The sequence below is a fragment of the Choloepus didactylus genome, chromosome 19 (assembly GCF_015220235.1).
Source record: "Choloepus didactylus isolate mChoDid1 chromosome 19, mChoDid1.pri, whole genome shotgun sequence".
Taxonomy (NCBI): domain Eukaryota; kingdom Metazoa; phylum Chordata; class Mammalia; order Pilosa; family Megalonychidae; genus Choloepus; species Choloepus didactylus.
In genome coordinates, this window is record NC_051325.1 from 31,575,748 (window position 1) to 31,596,906 (window position 21,159).

General features: G+C 37.6%; 1 protein-coding gene across 3 annotated transcripts in view; it reads right to left on the bottom strand.

Moving 5' to 3' along the window:
- Positions 1-21,159, bottom strand: part of ATRN (attractin) — a 183,141-nt gene that overhangs the window by 63,232 nt on the left and 98,750 nt on the right. For all 3 annotated transcript variants that reach the window (XM_037811187.1, XM_037811188.1, XM_037811189.1), the window contains exons 19-21: positions 14,792-14,929; positions 12,540-12,633; positions 10,809-10,861 (exon numbers count right to left, since the gene is read on the bottom strand). In XM_037811187.1, the coding sequence (XP_037667115.1) occupies positions 10,809-10,861; positions 12,540-12,633; positions 14,792-14,929 (285 nt within the window). The remainder of the gene's footprint in view (positions 1-10,808; positions 10,862-12,539; positions 12,634-14,791; positions 14,930-21,159) is intronic.

Genomic DNA, 21,159 nt, shown 5'->3' on the forward strand with positions numbered 1-21,159 from the left:
GAAATTTTTATTATTATTATGAATAGGTATTGTATTTTGCCAAATGGCTTTACTGCATCTACTGAGATCATCACATGGTTTCTGTACTTTGTTTATTAATACGGTTTATTACATTAATTGATTTTGTGATGTTGAACAAACCTTGCATTTCTCAGATAAATCCCATTTGATCATGGTGCGTAATTCTCTATGTCTTGCTGAATTTGGTTTGCTAATATTTTGTTAAGGAGTTTTGGGTCAGTTTATATGAGGGATATTGTTCTGTAGTTTTCTTGTTCTTGGGATGTTTTTGTCTGGCTTAAGTGTCAGGGTAACACTGATCTCTTAAAATGAGTTGGGAAGTACTTCCTCCTCCTCTATTTTCTGGATGACTTTGTAATGGATTGGATTACAACTTCCTTAAATTTATTGATAGAATTCACCAGTGAAACCACCTGGACATGGGCTTTTCTTTGTGGGAAGATTTTTAATAGTTAATTCAACCTATTTTCTATTTCTTCTTAAGTCAGTTTTGATAATTTGTGTCTTGTTAAGAAAATGTAGATTTAATCTAATTTGTTGATGTGAAGTTGTTCACAATATTCCTTTATAATCTGTCGGTCATTATGTATTCTTTCATTACTGACTTTGTTAATTTGTATCCTTGGGGGGGTGGGGATCAGTCTAGCTAAAAGTCTGACAATTTCGTTGATCTTTTCAAAGAAAAAACTTTTGGTTTCAATGATTTTCTCTATTATTTTCCTGTTTTCTATTTCATTGATTTCTGCTCTAATAATTATTGTTTCTAATGTTTAATGTTGTTTCTTTCCTTTTGCTTGCTTTGTGTTTAGTTTGCTTTTCTTTTTCCAGTTTCTTAATGAAGATTAGATTATTGATTATTGATTTTAGCTCTTGTGTGTTTTTTTTTTTTTTTTTTCAAATTAAGTGTTTAAAGCTGTTTCCACATACTGCTTTGGCTGCAGTCCATAAATTCTGATATGCTATATTTTGTTTTAATTTAGTTCAATGTATTTTCTAATTTCCCTTGTGATTTATTCTTTAACCCATAGGTTATTTAGAAGTGTATTATTTATTTTCCAAATATTTGTGGACTTCCCAAATTTCCTTTTGTTGTTGATTTCTAATTTAAATCCATCATGGTCAGAGAATGTACCTTTCAAATCGTTTAAATATGTTGAGACTTTACTTTATGGCCTAGCATATGGTCTATCCTGGAGAATGTTCCATATGTACTTGAAAAGAATATGCATTCTGTTACTGTAGGGTAGAGTGTTCTAAATATATGTAACTAGGTCAAGTTGATTGATGATGTTATTTAAGTCTTGTATATCCTTGCTAATTTTTCTATTTAGTGGTTTTATCAATTACTGAGTGGCATAATGAATCTACAACTATGATTGATGAATTTTCTATTTCTCCTATCAGTTCTGTCAGTTTTACTTGATTTATTTTGTGGCTCTTTTGTTACAATTTTTATATGTCCCTGATATACTGACCCTTTAATCATTATCAAATTTCCTTCCAGTAATACTCCTTTTCTTAAAGTCTATTTTGTGTTCTATTAATACAGCCACTCTACCTCTCTTGTGGTTTGCACCCATTGTTTCTTCAAATATTTTTTCTGCTCCTTTTTCTGTCTCCTTTCCTTCTGGGATTCCCACTACATGTATGTTGGTACACCTGATGTTCTCTTAACGGGCCTCCGAGACACTGTTCATTTTTCTTCAATCATTTTTCTCTGTTTTCCAGATTGGAACTTCAAGTTCAATGACTTTTTTCCTTCTGTCATTGCAAATGTGCTGTGGTTTCTCTAGTGAATTTTTCATTTTAGTTATTGTACTCTTCAACTCCAGAATTTCCATTTGGCTCTTTTATACAATTTCTACATTCTTACTGAGAATCTCTATTTGTTGATTCCCTGCTGTCACACTACTCTTTAATTCTTTAAATATATTTATATTAACTGTTTTGAAGTTTTTCTCTGTTAAACCAACATCTGGCAACTGCTAAGAGACAAGTCCTATTATCTCCATTTTTACCCTGAGTTACAGGTCATGATTTTCTATTTCTTTGCGTGTTTGGTAATCTTTTGTTCAAAACTGGACATTTCTGGTAATATATTGTAGCAACTCTGGATTCTGATCTTTTCCCCTGAAGGTCACTGTTCTTCCTATTGTTTGTTTGTTACATGAATAAATATTGTTTTATTTTTTTATTTTTTTATCTTCATTTTATTGAGATATATTCACATACAACGCAGTCATACAAAACAAATCATACTTTCGATTGTTTACAGTACCATTACATAGTTGTACATTCATCACCTAAATCAATCCCTGACACCTTCATTAGCACACACACAAAAATAACAAGAATAATATTAGATGAAAAAGAGCAATTGAAGTAAAAAAGAACACTGGGTACCTCTGTCTGTTTTTTTTTTTTATCTTCATTTTATTGAGATATATTCACATACCATGCAGTCATACAAAACAAATCGTACTTTCGATTATTTACAGTACCATTACATAGTTGTACATTCATCACCTAAATCAATCCCTGACACCTTCATTAGCACACACACAAAAATAACAATAATAATAATTAGATGAAAAAGAGCAATTGAAGTAAAAAAGAACACTGGGTACCTTTGTCTGTTTGTTTCCTTCCCCTATTTTTAGACTCATCCATCCATAAACTAGACAAAGTGGAGTGTGGTCCTTATGGCTTTCCCAATCCCATTGTCACCCCCATAAGCTACATTTTTATACAACTGTCTTCGAGATTCATGGGTTCTGGGTTGTAGTTTGATAGTTTCAGGTATCCACCACCAGCTACCCCAATTCTTTTGAACCTAAAAAGGGTTGTCTAAAGTGTGCGTAAGAGTGCCCACCAGAGTGACCTCTCGGCTCCTTTTGGAATCTCTCTGCCACTGAAGCTTATTTCATTTCCTTTCACATCCCCCTTTTGGTCAAGAAGATGTTCTCCGTCCCACGATGCCAGGGAGATTCACTCCCCTGGGTGTCTGATCCCACGTAGGGGGGAGGGCAGTGATTTCACCTTTCAAGTTGGCTTAGCCAGAGAGAGACGGCCACATCTGAGCAACAAAGAGGCATTCGGGAGGAGGCTCTTAGGCACAACCATAGGGAGGCCTAGCCTCTCCTTTGCAGCAACAGTCTTCCCAAGGGTAAAACCTATGGTAGAGGACTCAACCCATCAAACCACCAGTCCCCTATGTCTGCGGTCATGTTAGCAACAATGGAGGTGGGGTAGGCCAATACCCCTGCATTCTCCACAGGCTCCTCAAGGGGGCACTAAGTCTTTTTTTTTTCCTTGTTTTTCTTTTTTCTTTTTAACTTTCCCTTCTTTTTTAAATCAACTGTATGAAAAAAAAGTTAAAAAGAAAACAAACATACAATAAAAGAACATTTCAAAGAGACCATAACAAGGGAGTAAGAAAAAGACAACTAACCTAAGATAACTACTTAACTTCCAACATGTTCCTACTTTACCCCAAGAAAGTTACTTAATATAGCAACATTTCTGTGAACTTGTTCCTACTATATCCATCAGAAATTAACAGACCATAGTCATTCCTGGGCATCCCCAGAACGTTAAATAGCTTATCTGTTCTTCTTGGATTATTGTTCCCCCTTCCTTAATTGCTCTCTATTGCTAGTTCCCCTACATTCTACATTATAAACCATTTGTTTTACATTTTTCAAAGTTCACATTAGTGGTAGCATATAATATTTCTCTCTTTGTGCCTGGCTTATTTCGCTCAGCATTATGTCTTCAAGGTTCATCCATGTTGTCATATGTTTCACCAGATCGTTCCTTCTTACTGCCGCGTAGTATTCCATCGTGTGTATATACCACATTTTATTTATCCACTCATCTGTTGAAGGACATTTGGGTTGTTTCCATCTCTTGGCAATTGTGAATAATGCTGCTATGAACATTGGCGTGCAGATATCTGTTCGTGTCACTGCTTTCTGATCTTCCGGGTATATACCGAGAAGTGCAATCGCTGGATCGAATGGTAGCTCTATATCTAGTTTTCTAAGGAACTGCCAGACTGACTTCCAGAGTGGCTGAACCATTATACAGTCCCACCAACAATGAATAAGAGTTCCAATTTCTCCACATCCCCTCCAGCATTTGTAGTTTCCTGTTTGTTTAATGGCAGCCATTCTAACCGGTGTTAGATGGTATCTCATTGTGGTCTTAATTTGCATCTCTCTAATAGCTAGTGAAGCTGAACATTTTTTCATGTGTTTCTTGGCCATTTGTATTTCCTCTTCAGAGAACTGTCTTTTCATATCTTTTGCCCATTTTATAATTCGGCTGTCTGTACTATTGTCATTGAGTTGTAGGATTTCTTTATATATGCAAGATATCAGTCTTTTGTCAGATACATGGTTTCCAAAAATTTTTTCCCATTGAGTTGGCTGCCTCTTTACCTTTTTGAGAAATTCCTTTGAGGTGCAGAAACTTCTAAGCTTGAGGAGTTCCCATTTATCTATTTTCTCTTTTGTTGCTTGTGCTTTGGGTGTAAAGTCTAGGAAGTGGCTGCCTAATACAAGGTCTTGAAGATGTTTTCCTACATTATCTTCTAGGAGTTTTATGGTACTTTCTTTTATATTGAGATCTTTGGTCCATTTGGAGTTAATTTTTGTGTAGGGGGTGAGGTAGGGGTCCTCTTTCATTCTTTTGGATATGGATATCCAACTCTCCCAGCCCCATTTGTTGAAAAGACCATTATGACTCAGTTCAGTGACTTTGGGGGCCTTATCAAAGATCAGTCGGCCATAGATCTGAGGGTCAATCTCTGAATTCTCAATTCGATTCCATTGATCTATATGTCTATCTTTGTGCCAGTACCATGCTGTTTTGGCAACTGTGGCTTTATAATAAGCTTCAAAGTCAGGGAGTGTAAGTCCTCCCACTTCGTTTTTCTTTTTTAGAGTGTCTTTAGCAATTCGAGGCATCTTCCCTTTCCAAATAAATTTGATAACTAGCTTTTCCAAGTCTGCAAAGTAGGTTGTTGGAATTTTGATTGGGATTGCATTGAATCTGTAGATGAGTTTGGGTAGAATTGACATCTTAATGACATTTAGTCTTCCTATCCATGAACATGGAATATTTTTCCATCTTTTAAGGTCCCCTTCTATTTCTTTTAGTAGAGTTATGTAGTTTTCTTTGTATAGGTCTTTTACATCTTTGGTTAAGTTTATTCCTAGGTACCTGATTTTTTTAGTTGCTATTGAAAATGGTATCTTTTTCTTGATTGTCTCTTCAGTTTGTTCATTTCTAGCATATAGAAACATTACTGACTTATGTGCATTAATCTTGTATCCCACTACTTTGCTAAATTTGTTTATTAGCTCTAGTAGCTGTATCGTCGATTTCTCAGGGTTTTCTAGATATAAGATCATATCATCTGCAAACAATGACAGTTTTACTTCTTCTTTTCCAATTTGGATGCCTTTTATTTCTTTGTCTTGCTGGATTGCCCTGGCTAGCACTTCCAGCACAATGTTGAATAACAGTGGTGACAGTGGGCATCCTTGTCTTGTTCCTGATCTTAGAGGGAAGGCTTTCAGTCTCTCACCATTGAGTACTATGCTGGCTGTGGGTTTTTCATATATGCTCTTTATCATGTTGAGGAAGTTTCCTTCAATTCCTACCTTTTGAAGTGTTTTTATCAAAAAGGGATGTTGGATTTTGTCAAATGCTTTTTCAGCATCTATTGAGATGATCAATTGATTTTTCCCTTTTGACTTGTTAATGTGTTGTAATACATTGATTGATTTTCTTATGTTGAACCATCCTTGCATGCCTGGAATAAACCCCACTTGGTCATGGTGTATGATTTTTTTAATGTGTCTTTGGATTCGATTTGCAAGTATTTTGTTGAGGATTTTTGCATCTATATTCATTAGGGAGATTGGCCGGTAGTTTTCCTTTTTTGTAGCATCTTTGCCTGGTTTTGGTATTAGATTGATGTTAGCTTCATAAAATGAGTTAGGTAGTGTTCCATTTTCTTCAATGTTTTGAAAGAGTTTGAGTAAGATTGGTGTCAGTTCTTTCTGGAAAGTTTGGTAGAATTCCCCTGTGAAGCCATCTGGCCCTGGGCATTTATTTGTGGGAAGATTTTTGATGACTGATTGGATCTCTTTGCTTGTGATGGGTTGGTTGAGGTCTTCTATTTCTTCTCTGGTCAGTCTAGGTTGTTCATATGTTTCCAGGAAATTGTCCATTTCTTCTACATTATCCAGTTTGCTGCCATACAGTTGTTCATAATATCCTCTTATAATTTTTTTAATTTCTTCAGGATCTGCAGTTATGTCACCTTTTTCATTCATTATTTTGTTTATATGGGTCTTCTCTCTTTTTGATTTTGTCAGTCTAGCTAGGGGCTTGTCAATCTTGTTGATTTTCTCAAAGAACCAACTTTTGGTGATATTTATCCTCTCTATTGTTTTTTTGTTCTCTATGTCATTTATTTCTGCTTTAATCCTTGTGATTTCTTTTCTTCGACTTGGTTTAGGATTGGTTTGCTGTTCATTTTCTAGCTTCTTCAGTTGATCCGTTAGTTCTTTGATTTTGGCTCTTTCTTCCTTTTTAATATATGCGTTTAGTGCTTTAAATTTCCCCCTTAGCACTGCTTTTGCTGCATCCCATAGGTTTTGGTATGTTGTGTTCTCATTTTCATTCGTCTCCATATATTTAGCAATTTCTCTTGCTATTTCTTCGTTAACCCACTGATTGTTTAGGAGTGTGTTGTTTAACCTCCAGGTATTTGTGAATTTTCTAAGTCTCTGATGGTTATTGACTTCTAATTGTATTCCATTCTGGTCAGAGAATGTGTTTTGAATAATGTCAATCTTTTTAAATTTATTGAGGCTTGTTTTATGTCCCAGCATATGATCTATTCTGGAGAAAGTTCCATGAGCACTAGAAAAGTATGTGTATCCTGGTGATTTGGGATGTAATGTCCTGTATATGTCTGTTAAATCTAATTCATTTATCAGATTGTTTAGGTTTTCAGTTTCCTTATTGGTCTTCTGTCTGGTTGATCTATCTATAGGAGAGAGTGATGTGTTGAAGTCTCCCACAATTATTGTGGAAACATCAATTGCTTCCTTTAGTTTTGCCAGCGTTTCTCTCATGTATTTTGTGGCACCTTGATTGGGTGCATAGACATTTATGATTGTTATTTCTTCTTGTTGAATTGCCCCTTTTATTAGTATGTAGTGGCCTTCTTTGTCTCTCAAAACATCCCTGCATTTAAAGTCTATTTTATCTGAGATTAATATTGCTACATCTGCTTTCTTTTGGCTGTAGCTTGCATGAAATATTTTTTTCCATCCTTTCACTTTCAGTTTCTTTGTGTCCCTGTGTCTAAGATGAGTCTCTTGTATGCAACATATTGATGGTTCATTCTTTTTTGATCCATTCTGAGAATCTGTATCTTTTAATTGGGGAGTTTAATCCATTTACATTCAACGTTATAACCGTCAAGGCATTTCTTGAATCAGCCATCTTATCCTTTGGTTTATGTTTGTCATATTTTTCCCCTCTGTCTATTAATATCCTTTATTGTACCCATACCGAATCTCTTTAGTACTGAACCTTTCTCCAAGTCTCTCTGTCCTTTCTTTGTTTCTCTGTCTGTAGGGCTCCCTTGAGTATCTCCAGTAGGGCAGGTCTCTTGTTAGCAAATTCTCTCAGCATTTGTTTGTCTGTGAAAAATTTAAGCTCTCCCTCAAATTTGAAGGAGAGCTTTGCTGGATAAAGTATCCTTGGTTGGAAATTTTTCTCACTCAGAATTTTAAATATATCGTGCCACTGCCTTCTCGCCTCCATGGTGGCTGCTGAGTAGTCACTACTTAGTCTTATGCTGTTTCCTTTGTATGTGGTGAATTGCTTTTCTCTTGCTGCTTTCAGAACTTGCTCCTTCTCTTCTGTGTTTGATAGCGTGATCACTATATGTCTCGGAGTGGGTTTATTTGGATTTATTCTATTTGGAGTTCGCTGAGCATTTATGATTTGTGTATTTATGTTGTTTAGAAGATTTGGGAAGTTTTCCCCAACAATTTCTTTGAATACTCTTCCTAGACCTTTACCCTTTTCTTCCCCTTCTGGGACACCAATGAGTCTTATATTCGGACGTTTCATATTATCTATCATATCCCTGAGGTCCATTTCGATTTTTTCAATTTTTTTCCCCATTCTTTCTTTTATGCTTTCATTTTCCATTCTGTCATCTTCCAGGTCACTGATTCGTTGTTCAACTTCCTCTAGTCTTGTACTATGAGTGTCCAGAATCTTTTTAATTTGGTCAACAGTTTCTTTAATTTCCATAAGATCATCCATTTTTTAATTTAGTCTTGCAATGTCTTCTTTATGCTCTTCTAGGGTCTTCTTGATTTCCTTTATCTCCCGTACTATGGTCTCATTGTTCATCTTTAGTTCTTTGAGTAGCTGCTCTAGGTGCTGTGTCTCTTCTGGTCTTTTGATTTGGGTGCTTGGGCTTGGGTTATCCATATCGTCTGGTTTTTTCATATGCTTTATAATTTTCTGTTGTTTTTGGCCTCGTGGCATTTGCTGAACTTGATAGGGTTCTTTTAGGATTTGTAGACCAATTGAAGTCCTTATCTCTACTTTATCAGATCTACAGCTTCGTGGAGTACACTTTCTCTAACTAACCAGCAGGTGGCGTCCATGAGCCACCTGTTCTCCACAAGCCAGTTCTCCCCTGCTTAGCCTTTGTGGTGAGTGGGGGAGTGAGTCTTGTGGGGTCCAATTGGTGTACCAAGCTTGCGTGTGTAGTTGGTGTTGCCTGCCCTGTATATGGTGCGTGTTTCTGGGCAGTCAGGGAGGGAGGGTGGCTCTAACAATCAAATCTCCCTGGTGATCCTAGAGTTTTAAAGATGCTGCAATAGTCTAATCCTTCAGTTCAGTCCTGCCACAGTTTGTCTCTGCCGCTGACCCACAAGTCTTTGGTATTGGCGTATGGCTCCTGAGACTTGCAAGTGGGCCCCTCTTCCAGGCTGTGCACCCCGGGTCCTCTGTTGAGGGATGACTGTGCTATGTCACAGGTGAGTGCCGTCCCCCCAGGGCAGTTCTGGGCTGCTGGGCTGTGTAGGGAGGCTCCCAGTCTGCTCAAATGATGGCTGAATGGGGCTTTGTTAATTCACACTGCTCTACCTTCCCAACTCTGGGACAATCAGCTGAGGTTGCAGGGAAGGCTAATGTCCACGCCCAGTTTTGTGGTGTGTGCCTGTTATTTGAAGCACTTCCGTCACACTGGGTTGTCTGGGGCAGCTCTGGGCTATAGGGCTGGCGATGAGCAGGAGTGTTTCCTGTCCACCACGATGATGGCTGTGAGCGGACACCCCCCTTTTCTTGGGAAGTTGTGGTGTTTAGTGAATTTTCTCAGCCACTGGATTATTGCCTTTTGTCTCAGAGCTCTCCTAGTTCTGCTCTTGACTTGACCTGCCCAAATTGCAAGTCTTTGAAGCTTTGTGTATTGGGCTTCTTAGAGTAATTGTTTTAGAAAAAGAAAAATGGATTAAAAAAAAAGTGCCCTCCTCAGAGATCTAATGGGTTATTGAAATGCTAAGAGAAAAAGCAACTAGGGCCATTAAGGAAAGGTCCACAGGGCAGAGAGATCAGCTTTTCTTCGGGATTTGCATATGCGCCTCAGGGCCTGAGCTCTGCCCTTCCCCTTTCTATGTTCACCAGAACTCCAAAAATCCTCCGCTTTTATTTTGGAGTTTCTCATGTTGTTTTTTTTCTATGCCTGTCTGCTCTCTGCTGGGCTGGCTGCTCTCAGATTCTCTGGTGTCTGGTCTCAGTCTATCTATGGTTGGAGTTTGGATCAGTAGAATGAGTTTCCGATAAGGGCTGCCACTGCAGTTCTCCCTTCTCCTTCCCGGAGCTGACAGCCCCTCCTCCCACGGGACTGAGCCTGGCAGGAAGGGGCGCGGGTCCCCTGGCCGCAAAAACTTACAGATTTCGCTGATCTCAGCAGTTCCACGTTTTCATGAGTGTTGTATGAAGTATGCCCAAAGTCAGATTGCTCTGTGGTGTCCAGTCCATGCAGTTCCTGGCTTTCTACCTACTTTCCTGGAGGAGTAACTAAAACATACAGCTCACCGGTCCGCCATCTTGCCCCGCCTCCATAAATATTGTTTTAAATGAAATGGAATTAAGTGGATGAATCAAGGTCTAGCCTGCTAGGTAGGTATATAACTATGATGAATATACTCTAAAATTAACCTTTTTCTCCACTTTCATTTTGACTGTAATTTGGCCTATTATTTTCTCCTATAAAGAGAAAATTCTATGGGTAAACCCATAAGGATCTGGTTGTGTTGCCAGATTAGCTTTTACTTTTAAGTTAATCATTCAATATTTTCTCTTATATATTGGTTCCTAAAGAGGTGGTTAACACAAATCAGTTTCAGAGAGAATAACTTTGATTATATTTTTAGAATTCAGTTTCTAATCCACATAACATAAATAAGGAAAGCCAGAGATGCATATCTCTGTATACTCCTCTGTTATTTGTCACAGACATATCAACATAAACTACAACCACAACTTAAAAAGGGTTGAAATAGTAGTCATACATGTAGTAAAATTAACAATATATACATATCAAGTTAGGGAATTTACACAGATGGTTGCTATATTTTTGTTAACACTTACCATTCTCAAACCAGGGCAAAGAAAACAATGAAGTTTTTCTGAACTACTTTGTTTCTAGACAAATAAGAATTGCAAAAAAAACTTACAATAACATGTTCCTTTGAGAGGGTTTCCCTGGTATCGATTTTCTACTTCACATCTGGGGGAAAAAACAATGAAGACTATTTTCTATTGTTTTAAAAAATAATCTACATTCATTTTAAAATGAAACAGACCCTTTTATATAAATTATAAATAGTTTTTGAGAGAGTATAATTACATTCTTCACTACTACTCAGATTAGGTGGACTGTGAACAAAAGTTTTCATTACTTATCAATGCTGACTGTGCAACAATTCACACAACCAGCTATATAAAAACAACTGATAAATATTTGCCAAAGCACATGAGATAAATACAAATGTCATAAATCTAGACCCCATTTATTACAGGGAAAAGCACATTTTCATTTTTTGGAACTAAATATTCTTCTAAAAGTGCAGTTAAAGCATTTTTCAAATATTCATTTCTCATGTTTTTTCCATTTTGCTGGATAAACTATTCCTGTTCTTTAAATACAAGTGAGAGAAGGCTGAACACCAAGGTCACTTTTTTTTTTTTTTTTTTTTTTTAACTCTTGAACAGGATACACCACTCTGGAGAAAAAAACATTTAGTCAAAAACAATCACTTATTTCCCCATAGATACCGAACATCAGCAAAATCCAGTCTCCCACTTCACAAAGTCAGTTAGGTGGGCAGTGTAGCTGTGAATCAAGGCTTCTTTGACAAAATACAACAGAAAACGTTTTTGGAAATTCTGGAACTCTGTCATCCATACCCTAACTTTGAGGAAAGAAGGGGAAAGCTTGTGTTAAGGATTTTTCCTAGATAATATAGGGATATTCTGTCCTTTTAATCCAGGGTGATTATCAGCACTTGCTTAAATCTAAAATCTCTCAAAAGAAAGTCTTTTACTAGACTCGTACCTCTCTTCTTGAGAGAATAAGTAAACATGAACACATTTTGCAAGGTTTTCCTGTGAGGCAGACGGGTGTGTATTAATTAGGGAACAAATTCTCTCATTTCAGCTTACCAGGGAATAAAAACAATTATTAGTCCCATTATTGATAGATGGGGAAACTGAGGCTCAGCACAGTTAAGCAATTTGCCTCAAGAGCAACCTAATAAGTAGAGGCAGAGCCAGGCTAGAACTCCATGTCTGTCTGCATCTCCTCTAGACCTTGCAGGTTTCATGGATTCCTGGGGTCCTCCTCACGAATGAGGACTCTGGACCCTCTCCTGGAAAATCCCTGCTAGAGCGAAGGTGGGGAGTTGTTGGGTGGAGGGGGGGATGTGTTAAAGGCAAAAGGATCATTTCCATTATCAGACAACCCAAATGCCACATAAGAAATTTTTAATAGAACACCAGCTCTTCCCTTTCTATCTTTTGGGAAAATCTCTCCTGACATTGCAAAAACCAAGTAGCTGCTGAAGTTACATGAATAATCCAAATCAGCAACCCAGGAAATATCAATGTCACTCAAAACAGAAATGTAAATTAAAGAGCAATTGCTGCTAACCTGATGACTTCCTCAGTTGGGAGTTGGACAAATTAGACATTTCTGAAGGAGAAAGGGCAAAATTTCAAATCAATCAACCTAGAGATCCCTCAGAGCCCATGGAAACAAGGTAAAGGGAAGAGGATGGCTCTCAGGGTTTAGGCACCTTCACTGCCCCTCGGAGCCTCCCTGGTGGCCCAGATGCAGCTAACCTTGGTTGTCAGTCACTAACCCCAAGCCTGGTCTGTGGCAGGGGAACAGGGAGTGCGGTACTCACAGCTGGCACTCATCTCCCTTGACACCCTTGGTGGTGCAGAAGCACTTGCCCGTGTTGGTGTTGCAGAGTGACGCATGCCCATTGCACTTACATGCTGGGGAGAAGGAAAAGGAATGGAGGTCACAACTGGCTTAAGAGAGTACCACTACTATCAGAGATTTTTCTTAAAAACAAATAATTTTATCTAAATTGGATTCAATAGGAAAGACAGATTAAAATAAAAGATTCATGTTTTTCAGTTGATGATTTATCTCAAATAACATCAAGGCAACATTAAAGGAACCAAAGACAATGGACAAAAGAGAATTCTGGGTCCAATGACCATCTGAAGTAATTACCAACTATTTGATCTTCTGGGACGACTGTTTTTAGCTATCTAGATAGTATGATTCTTTTATTCACTCAATAAATATTTATGAAGCAGGTGCTGGGTGCAGGGAAATACACATAGTCCCAGCCCCCATGGAGACACTCTGTGTGATGACTGTCCTCCAAGGGGAGGGGTGGTCTGGCTGCCCTCTGCCTTAGCTGAGGTGCCTTCTCCTCCACAGTGACCACCTTACACCAGGACTCAGAACTGGGGTGGAATTCCAGTGGCCCTGCAGGACTCACCACCTTTGCCTTGCCTTCTCCTTCCTCTTCACAGAAATCAACCCTCCCCATCTCCCTCTTCTTGCCATCTCAATACTCTCTACACCTTTTTCATACAAAAATAAGTGTAAGTTATGATAATTTAATATTCTTGTTAAAACAAATGAAAGCCTCTTTGCTCACCACCTTTTCACTTTACTCTGTTTTTCTGTGACTAAATTAAAGGCACTGGGCTGGGGGAAGGTATACTTTAAAAATAAATAATGTGGGAAAAAAGTCACCACAAGAAACCTGTGAAACAGAACAGTATGGTGGTTCGGAGAATGGATGCTAGAATCAAAAACACAAGTATTTAACTTTCAGTTCTGCTGGGTAAGAAGACGGGGTGCAGTATACTGGTGAAAAGTAAGGGCCTGAGGTCAGTCTGCCTGAGTTTGATTTCATCTCCACTGTAACCTTGGACATGCAACTTGACCTTTCTGAGTCTGTTTCATCCATATGATAGGGATAATAACAGTATCTATTTCGGAGCGTTGTTGCACAGTAAACATTCAATATACCTTGCGTATTATCCTTAGCTAAGAACTATACAGTTCTAAGAGGAAAACATAAAACACTTGGTGCCACTCATGGTATTTTTAAATCATGCCTTCTATTATGGATTGGGACTCTGAGAAACAAGGAAAGTTAAAAGGTCTGGACAGATGTACACAGGTCTTACAGATGCCACAGAGGAGGATGTGATTTTTCTACATAGTGGCTGCAGATACGGACATGATGGCTCCTGGAGGCACAACAGGGCCCAGTAGTTAATGTCAGCACATACTGAATGTGGTTCCTAGCTTGCCCACATCTTGTTGTGAGACCTCAGGCAGGTTATTTGATCTTGGGGATAACAAAAGCACCTATGTCTTGGAGACTGCCAGCAAAATTCCTTATACACATTTACCACTAAAAAATGTTAGGTGCTCTATCATTACCTAATAGATGAAGAAGTTCATTTCACAAGGAATAGGAAAATGTATATACTGAATACCTTTTAATCTAAGCAAGAATTTTTTTAAGAGTGGTGGGAAATCACATTAGATGGCAATTGTAATAACTTTGTATCTACTGAGTGCTGACCTCATGTCATGCTTTAATCAACAATATTATCCCCATTTTACAGACGAGGAAACTGAACCTCAGAGAGGTTAAGGGACATACAGCTAGAATGCTACCTCTCTGCTGGCTGGGCTGGGAGTAGATTCTGAAGGACAACATTAAGGATATGGAGGTGGGGTTGGGGGGAAGGGAATTTAGGTAGAGGTTTTCCCTTTTTATTTTTTCTGTTCAGAACTCAAAAAGCATTTCAACTGGAAGACCCATATTCTTCTATTGAAAACTAGAACAAACCAAAAATCAGTTGCCTGGCACATTTGTCATTTTAAAAAATATAATTTATGTTCCAACAATAAAACATCCTTGCTTGCAGGATCCCATTTGACATGTATAGGGAAATGTGGGAATGTTAAAATCCTTAAAATATACTAGAAGTATAACTTAAGAAACACAACATCCAAAACAAAATGGTCTTTTTTTCCCTTCTAGATATTCAAGTCAGACAGAAGTGTTCCATCCCACCTGATGTGCAATCAGTAAACTTCATAGATTCAACTTACGCTGACATTTTCCTCCGTTGGTGGGATCACCATAGAAGCCAGATATGCAGGTCTCACAGTGCTTGCCTGTGGTCAGGTTTTCACACTTCTCACAGATACTCTGATTGATGCATTTGCTGTGACCATTGCACTGGCAAGCTGAAAGAAAAAGAATTTCCAGGGGCCTATGCCATGGCAGGACTGGGTGAAGTAAGTTCAAAAGGATTTATCTGCACCTATTTTTTAAGTTCCTTATTCCCTCTAAATACAAGATCATCAGAACTGGCTTACTAAAAACTAGCTTTATTTATTTTTTATTTTTTTTTTTAATTCAGTTTTATTGAGATATATTCACATATCATACAGTCATCCGTGGTGTACAATCAGCTATTCACAGTACCATCATATAGTTGTGCATTCATCACCACCATCTATTTTTTTTTTAATTCAGTTTTATTGAAATATATTCACAAACCATACAGTCATCCATGGTATACAATCAACTGTTCACAGTATGATCATATAGTTATGCGTTCATCACCACAATATATTTCTGAACATTTTCCTTACATCAGAAAGAATCAGAATAAGAATAAAAAATAAAAGTGAAAAGAGAATACCCAAACCATCCCCCCATCCCACCCTATTTGTCATTTAGTTTTTACTCCCATTTTTCTACTGATTTTTTTTCAATTTTTTAACTTTGTTTATCAAAAAATTAAAAACAAACAGGCAAACAACAACCAAAAAAACCCCACAACATTTCAAACAAAGCAATGGATTAAGGAAAACAAATAACCTAAATAACTACTTTGCTTCCAATATGTTCCTACCATACCCCAAGAAAATTAATAAACCATGTCCAAACAGAGGAGTAAGAAAAACAAATAATCTAAAATAACTACATTGCTTCCAACATGTTCCTACCATACCCCAAGAAAATTAACAACCCCTAAGAAAACAAAGGAATAAGAGAAAAAAAAAAAACCTAAAATAACTCTATTGCTTCCAACATGATCTTACTATATCCAAGAAAGTTTACAAACCATAATCATTCCTGAGCATTCCCATAACATTGAGATTACCCTCCATAGTTTATCTGTTCTTATTAGATTATCATTCCCCCTCCACTAATTGGTATCTCTAGGTCCCCTACATTCTACAGTATAAAACATTGTACATTTTTCACAGAATTCACATTAGTGGTAACATACAATATCTCTCTTTTTGTGCCTGGCTTATTTTGCTCAGCATTATGTATTTTTTTTTTTTAAATCTTCATTTTATTGAGATATATTCATATACCATGCAGTCATACAAAACAAATCGTACTTTCGATTGTTCACAGTACCATTACATAGTTGTACATTCACCACCCAAATCAATCCCTGACACCTTCATTAGCACACACACAAGAATAACAAGAATAATAATTAGAGTGAAAAAGAGCAATTGAAGTAAAAAGAACACTGGGTACCTTTGTCTGTTTGTTTCCTTCCCCTATTTTTCTACTCATCCATCCATAAACTAGACAAAGTGGAGTGTGGTCCTTATGGCTTTCCCAATCCCCTTGTCACCCCTCATAAGCTACATTTTTATACAACTGTCTTCGAGATTCATGGGTTCTGGGTTGTAGTTTGATAGTTTCAGGTATCCACCACCAGCTACCCCAATTCTTTTGAACCTAAAAAGGGTTGTCTAAAGTGTGCGTAAGAGTGCCCACCAGAGTGACCTCTCGGCTCCTTTTGGATTCTCTCTGCCACTGAAGCTTATTTCATTTCCTTTCACATCCCCCTTTTGGTCAAGAAGGTGTTCTCTGTCCCACGATGCCAGGTCTACATTCCTCCCCGGGAGTCATATTCCACGTTGCCAGGGAGATTCACTCCCCTGGGTGTCTGATCCCACGTAGGGGGGAGGGCAGTGATTTCACCTTTCAAGTTGGCTTAGCCAGAGAGAGAGGGCCACATCTGAGCAACAAAGAGGCATTCGGGAGGAGGCTCTTAGGCACAACCATAGGGAGGCCTAGCCTCTCCTTTGCAGCAACCGTCTTCCCAAGGGTAAAACTTATGGTAGAGGTCTCAACCCATCAAACCACCAGTCCCCTATGTCTGTGGTCATGTTAGCAACCATCGAGGTGGGGTAGGCCAATACCCCTGCGTTCTCCACAGGCTCCTCAAGGGGGCACTACATCTTTTTCTTTTTTTAACTTTCCCTTCTTTTTTAAATCAACTGTATAAAAAAAAAGTTAAAAAGAAAACAAACATACAATAAAAGAACATTTCAAAGAGACCATAACAAGGGAGTAAGAAAAAGACAACTAACCTAAGATAACTGCTTAACTTCCAACATGTTCCTACTTTACCCCAAGAAAGTTATCTAATATAGCAACATTTCTGTGAACTTGCTCCTACTATATCCATCAGAAATTAACAGACCATAGTCATTCCTGGGCATCCCCAGAACGTTAAATAGCTTATCTGTTCTTCTTGGATTATTGTTCCCCCTTCCTTAATTGCTCTCTATTGCTAGTTCCCCTACATTCTACATTATAAACCATTTGTTTTACATTTTTCAAAGTTCACATTAGTGGTAGCATATAATATTTCTCTTTTTGTGCCTGGCTTATTTCGCTCAGCATTATGTCTTCAAGGTTCATCCATGTTGTCATATGTTTCACGAGATCGTTCCTTCTTACTGCCGCGTAGTATTCCATCGTGTGTATATACCACATTTTATTTATCCACTCATCTGTTGAAGGACATTTGGGTTGTTTCCATCTTTTGGCAATTGTGAATAATGCTGCTATGAACATTGGCGTGCAGATATCTGTTCGTGTCACTGCTTTCCGATCTTCCGGGTATATACCGAGAAGTGCAATCGCTGGATCGAATGGTAGCTCTATATCTAGTTTTCTAAGGAACTGCCAGACTGACTTCCAGAGTGGCTGAACCATTATACAGTCCCACCAACAGTGAATAAGAGTTCCAATTTCTCCACATCCCCTCCAGCATTTGTAGTTTCCTGTTTGTTTAATGGCAGCCATTCTAATCGGTGTTAGATGGTATCTCATTGTGGTCTTAATTTGCATCTCTCTAATAGCTAGTGAAGCTGAACATTTTTTCATGTGTTTCTTGGCCATTTGTATTTCCTCTTCAGAGAACTGTCTTTTCATATCTTTTGCCCATTTTATAATTGGGCTGTCTGTACTATTGTCATTGAGTTGTAGGATTTCTTTGTATATGCAAGATATCAGTCTTTTGTCAGATACATGGTTTCCAAAAATTTTTTCCCATTGAGTTGGCTGCCTCTTTACCTTTTTGAGAAATTCCTTTGAGGTGCAGAAACTTCTAAGCTTGAGGAGTCCCATTTATCTATTTTCTCTTTTGTTGCTTGTGCTTTGGGTGTAAAGTCTAGGAAGTGGCCGCCTAATACAAGGTCTTGAAGATGTTTTCCTACATTATCTTCTAGAAGTTTTATGGTACTTTCTTTTATATTGAGATCTTTGGTCCATTTGGAGTTAATTTTTGTGTAGGGGGTGAGGTAGGGGTCCTCTTTCATTCTTTTGGATATGGATATCCAACTCTCCCAGCCCCATTTGTTGAAAAGGCCATTATGACTCAGTTCAGTGACTTTGGGGGCCTTATCAAAGATCAGTCGGCCATAGATCTGAGGGTCTATCTCTGAATTCTCAATTCGATTCCATTGATCTATATGTCTATCTTTGTGCCAGTACCATGCTGTTTTGGCAACTGTGGCTTTATAATAAGCTTCAAAGTCAGGGAGTGTAAGTCCTCCCACTTCGTTTTTCTTTTTTAGAGTGTCTTAAGCAATTCGAGGCATCTTCCCTTTCCAAATAAATTTGATAACTAGCTTTTCCAAGTCTGCAAAGTAGGTTGTTGGAATTTTGATTGGGATTGCATTGAATCTGTAGATGAGTTTGGGTAGAATTGACATCTTAATGACATTTAGTCTTCCTATCCATGAACATGGAATATTTTTCCATCTTTTAAGGTCTTCTATTTCTTTTAGTAGAGTTATGTAGTTTTCTTTCTATAGGTCTTTTACATCTTTGGTTAAGTTTATTCCTAGGTACTTGATTTTTTTAGTTGCTATTGAAAATGGTATCTTTTTCCTGAGTGTCTCTTCAGTTTGTTCATTTCTAGCATATAGAAACATTACTGACTTATGTGCATTAACCTTGTATCCCGCTACTTTGCTAAATTTGTTTATTAGCTCTAGTAGCTGTATCGTCAATTTCTCAAGGTTTTCTAGATATAAGATCATATCATCTGCAAACAATGACAGTTTTACTTCTTCTTTTCCAATTTGGATGCCTTTTATTTCTTTGTCTTGCCGGATTGCCCTGGCTAGCACTTCCAGCACAATGTTGAATAACAGTGGTGACAGTGGGCATCCTTGTCTTGTTCCTGATCTTAGAGGGAAGGCTTTCAGTCTCTCACCATTGAGTACTATGCTGGCTGTGGGTTTTTCATATATGCTCTTTATCATGTTGAGGAAGTTTCCTTCAATTCCTACCTTTTGAAGTGTTTTTATCAAAAAGGGATGTTGGATTTTGTCAAATGCTTTTTCAGCATCTATTGAGATGATCAATTGATTTTTCCCTTTTGACTTGTTAATGTGTTGTAATACATTGATTGATTTTCTTATGTTGAACCATCCTTGCATGCCTGGAATAAACCCCACTTGGTCATGGTGTATGATTTTTTTAATGTGTCTTTGGATTCGATTTGCAAGTATTTTGTTGAGGATTTTTGCATCTATATTCATTAGGGAGATTGGCCGGTAGTTTTCCTTTTTTGTAACATCTTTGCCTGGTTTTGGTATTAGATTGATGTTAGCTTCATAAAATGAGTTAGGTAGTGTTCCATTTTCTTCAATGTTTTGAAAGAGTTTGAGTAAGATTGGTGTCAGTTCTTTCTGGAAAGTTTGGTAGAATTCCCCTGTGAAGCCATCTGGCCCTGGGCATTTATTTGTGGGAAGATTTTTGATGACTGATTGGATCTCTTTGCTTGTGATGGGTTGGTTGAGGTCTTCTATTTCTTCTCTGGTCAGTCTAGGTTGTTCATATGTTTCCAGGAAATTGTCCATTTCCTCTACATTATCCAGTTTGTTGCCATACAGTTGTTCATAGTATCCTCTTATAATTTTTTTAATTTCTTCAGGATCTGCAGTTATGTCACCTTTTTCATTCATTATTTTGTTTATATGGGTCTTCTCTCTTTTTGATTTTGTCAGTCTAGCTAGGGGCTTGTCAATCTTGTTGATCTTCTCAAAGAACCAACATTTGGTGATATTTATCCTCTCTATTGTTTTTTTGTTCTCTATGTCATTTATTTCTGCTTTAATCCTTGTTATTTCTTTTCTTGTATTTGGTTTAGGATTGGTTTGCTGTTCATTTTCTAGCTTCTTCAGTTGATCCATTAGTTCTTTGATTTTGGCTCTTTCTTCCTTTTTAATATATGCGTTTAGTGCTATAAATTTCCCCCTTAGCACTGCTTTTGCTGCATCCCATAGGTTTTGGTATGTTGTGTTCTCATTTTCATTCGTCTCTATATATTTAGCAATTTCTCTTGCTATTTCTTCTTTAACCCACTGATTGTTTAGGAGTGTGTTGTTTAACCTCCAGGTATTTGTGAATTTTCTAAGTCTCTGATGGTTATTGACTTCTAATTGTATTCCATTGTGGTCAGAGAATGTGCTTTGAATAATTTCAATCTTTTTAAATTTATTGAGGCTTGTTTTATGTCCCAGCATATGATCTATTCTGGAGAAAGTTCCATGAGCACTAGAAAAGTATGTGTATCCTGGTGATTTGGGATGTAATGTCCTGTATATGTCTGTTAAATCTAATTCATTTATCAGATTGTTTAGGTTTTCAATTTCCTTATTGGTCTTCTGTCTGGTTGATCTATCTATAGGAGAGAGTGATGTGTTGAAGTCTCCCACAATTATTGTGGAAACATCAATTGCTTCCTTTAGTTTTGCCAGTGTTTCTCTCATGTATTTTGTGGCACCTTGGTTGGGTGCATAGACATTTACGATTGTTATTTCTTCTTGCAGAATTACCCCTTTTATTAGTACGTAGTGGCCTTCTTTGTCTCTCAAAACATCCCTGCATTTGAAGTCTATTTTATCTGAGATTAATATTGCTACACCTGCTTTCTTTTGGCTGTAGCTTGCATGAAATATTTTTTTCCATCCTTTCACTTTCAGTTTCTTTGTGTCCCTGTGTCTAAGATGAGTCTCTTGTATGCAACATATTGATGGTTCATTTTTTTTGATCCATTCTGCGAATCTATATCTTTTAATTGGGGAGTTTAATCCATTTACATTCAACGTTATAACCGTGAAGGCATTTCTTGAATCAG